This window comes from Sinocyclocheilus rhinocerous, unplaced genomic scaffold (genome assembly GCF_001515625.1).
Source record: "Sinocyclocheilus rhinocerous isolate Xijiao unplaced genomic scaffold, SAMN03320098_v1.1 scaffold778, whole genome shotgun sequence".
Lineage (NCBI taxonomy): Eukaryota > Metazoa > Chordata > Actinopteri > Cypriniformes > Cyprinidae > Sinocyclocheilus > Sinocyclocheilus rhinocerous.
Window position 1 is genome coordinate 620272 of NW_015650332.1, and position 2290 is coordinate 622561.

The following is a 2290-nucleotide window of genomic DNA, read 5'->3' on the forward strand; positions in this document are numbered from 1 at the left end:
CTTTCTGTCCGTGTGCACTCAGAGAACTGTATATCAGAAGTTTAAACTCATATGGTTTAAAACGCATGATTTCAGCGCGATAAACATGATAATCAGAACCAAAACAGATGTTTTTTAGCAGGTCCAAACTGTAATTGCGCAAGCTCTATTCTGGAAAAGGGGGCGGGGAGCAGCAGCTCATTTGCATTTAAAGAAACAGGCCCGAAAAACAGAATGTTTCTGCTTCCACTCAAAATAGGCATTTTCAAAATGTTATAATAAATTATCTGTGGAGTATTTTGAGCTGAAACTTCACAGACTCATTCTGGGGACACCAGAGACTTATATTACATATTGTAAAAAGGGTCATAATATGTCTCCTTTAAATGTGCTCTGACTCCCACTCAATTTATCCGGAGCACTGGTCAGAATGTATCCATCATAGGAGATTTTCAGAGGAAATAAAAAGCTTTGTTTTCAAAGGAACGCTTATGCAATGTTCTGATTTCAGGCGCTTGTGAGTAGAACAGGACGTCTTCTCCGGTGTGTGCAAGCCAGTTCGACTTAAGACCCAATACACAACGCAATCACGAGTACATTCTTTGAGCCAACCACACACACACACCACACACAAACATACACTAACTCTGAAACCTGAAAACCTGCTATTTATGTGCGCAATCTCAAAATCTTTCAAGAACAGGTTTAGGTTTTATTTCCATTCTAAAATCCAAAAAGCTTGAGGTCGGCTTGATCTTTTGATGTTTTGAAAAAAGTCACAATAAAAAACATTAATATTGTGAAATATTACAATTAAAAAAAAAAAAAACTGTTTTCTATTTTAATCGATTTTATGATGTATTTTATTCCTGTGATGACAAAGCTGAATTTTCAGCAGCCATTACTCCAGTTTTCAGAAATCATTCTAATATGCTGATTTGGTGCTCAAGAAATATTTCTTCTTATCATCAGTGTTAAAAACAGTTGGATTGCTTAGGATCCTTTGATAAATAGAAGGTTTAAAAGAACAGCATTTTTTATTTAAAATAGAAATCTAATGTAAAATTATAATTGTCTGAAAGAAATTATAAAAGAAAGGGAAAGAACGGATCAGATTGGTGTGTCTCACCTCTGAATATTCCCTCCAGCCAAAGTTATCTCTACAGTAGTACTTCCACACAGTCAGGCAGTCAGGGGTGGGACTTGTGTTTGTGGGCATGGCTGTGGAGCTGGAAGGCGTGGACAGACGCCTGACGAGGTCAAACTCCAGGTCACAAACTCGCATGGCACTGAAGTCCAACGTAAACACTCGACCGCTGTGCGTGAAACAAAAGTAAACAGATGTAAACACAAAATCCCAAACACATGCACATGACAGTCACTTACACAGAATAAAAACAGTTGGTTCAGTTCCCGACAGCTAATAATCTGTCCTTGAGCCACGACATCAATAAACGTCCTAGGCCTTTGAAGAAAAACAATGTCTTACACTTAATTTAATTTCCACAAAATTCCTTGGGCTTATTAGAAAACTCTCCCTTGGTCTTTGTGGTCCTGAAAAACCCAATGAGGGGCGAGATTGTCCTCCAGACGGAGGGGGATGGAATGGTGACCCCCTGACTGCCCCCTGCATTCAGACCCCGGCTTTTTAGGTCAACCTCCAGGGGTGTATAATTGCCTCATCGATCACACTTACTCTCCAACACAAAGAGGATTTGGGGTTAAAGGTGAAATGTCTGGGCAAAAGTGGTTCAAATAATGCCCAACCCACATGCAGACCCAAAATTCTACCGGTGGAAGAATAAGAGGCCTATACAGGCCCTTTTTAATGGTCAAATCATATAAAACGTTTACAAACACACATACTCAAAATACTTCTGTTCAAAGATGGTCACACACAAATCACAAACCATCCACTATTAAAGGGGTCATATGACGATGCAAAAAAAGAACATTATTTTGTGTATTTGGTGTAATGAAATGTGTTTATGCGGTTTAAGGTTCAAACAACATTATTTTCCACATACTGCACATTATAGTTTCTCCTCTATGCCCCGCCTTTCTGAAACGCATCGTTTTTACAAAGCTTATCGTTCTGAAAAGCGAGGTGTACTCTGATTGGCCAGCTACAGTATCTAGTGCGTTGTGATTGGCCGAATTCCTCAAGCATGTGACGGAAATGTTACGCCCCTTACCATACTGTGATGCCGTGTCCCGGCGCAACGAGACAAAACCAATAAAACCCATTATAAATGAGGCATGTTGCATCCAGTGGGGACATAATTACTGATTATAATGACTTATACTGTCT

At 39.4% G+C, this 2290-nt stretch overlaps 1 protein-coding gene across 1 annotated transcript in view; it reads right to left on the reverse strand.

Moving 5' to 3' along the window:
- Window positions 1-2290, reverse strand: part of LOC107711769 (TCDD-inducible poly [ADP-ribose] polymerase-like) — a 36098-nt gene that overhangs the window by 11422 nt on the left and 22386 nt on the right. Inside the window, exon 3 of the mRNA XM_016516815.1 lies at window positions 1109-1295. Within this exon, the coding sequence (XP_016372301.1) occupies window positions 1109-1295 (187 nt within the window). The remainder of the gene's footprint in view (window positions 1-1108; window positions 1296-2290) is intronic.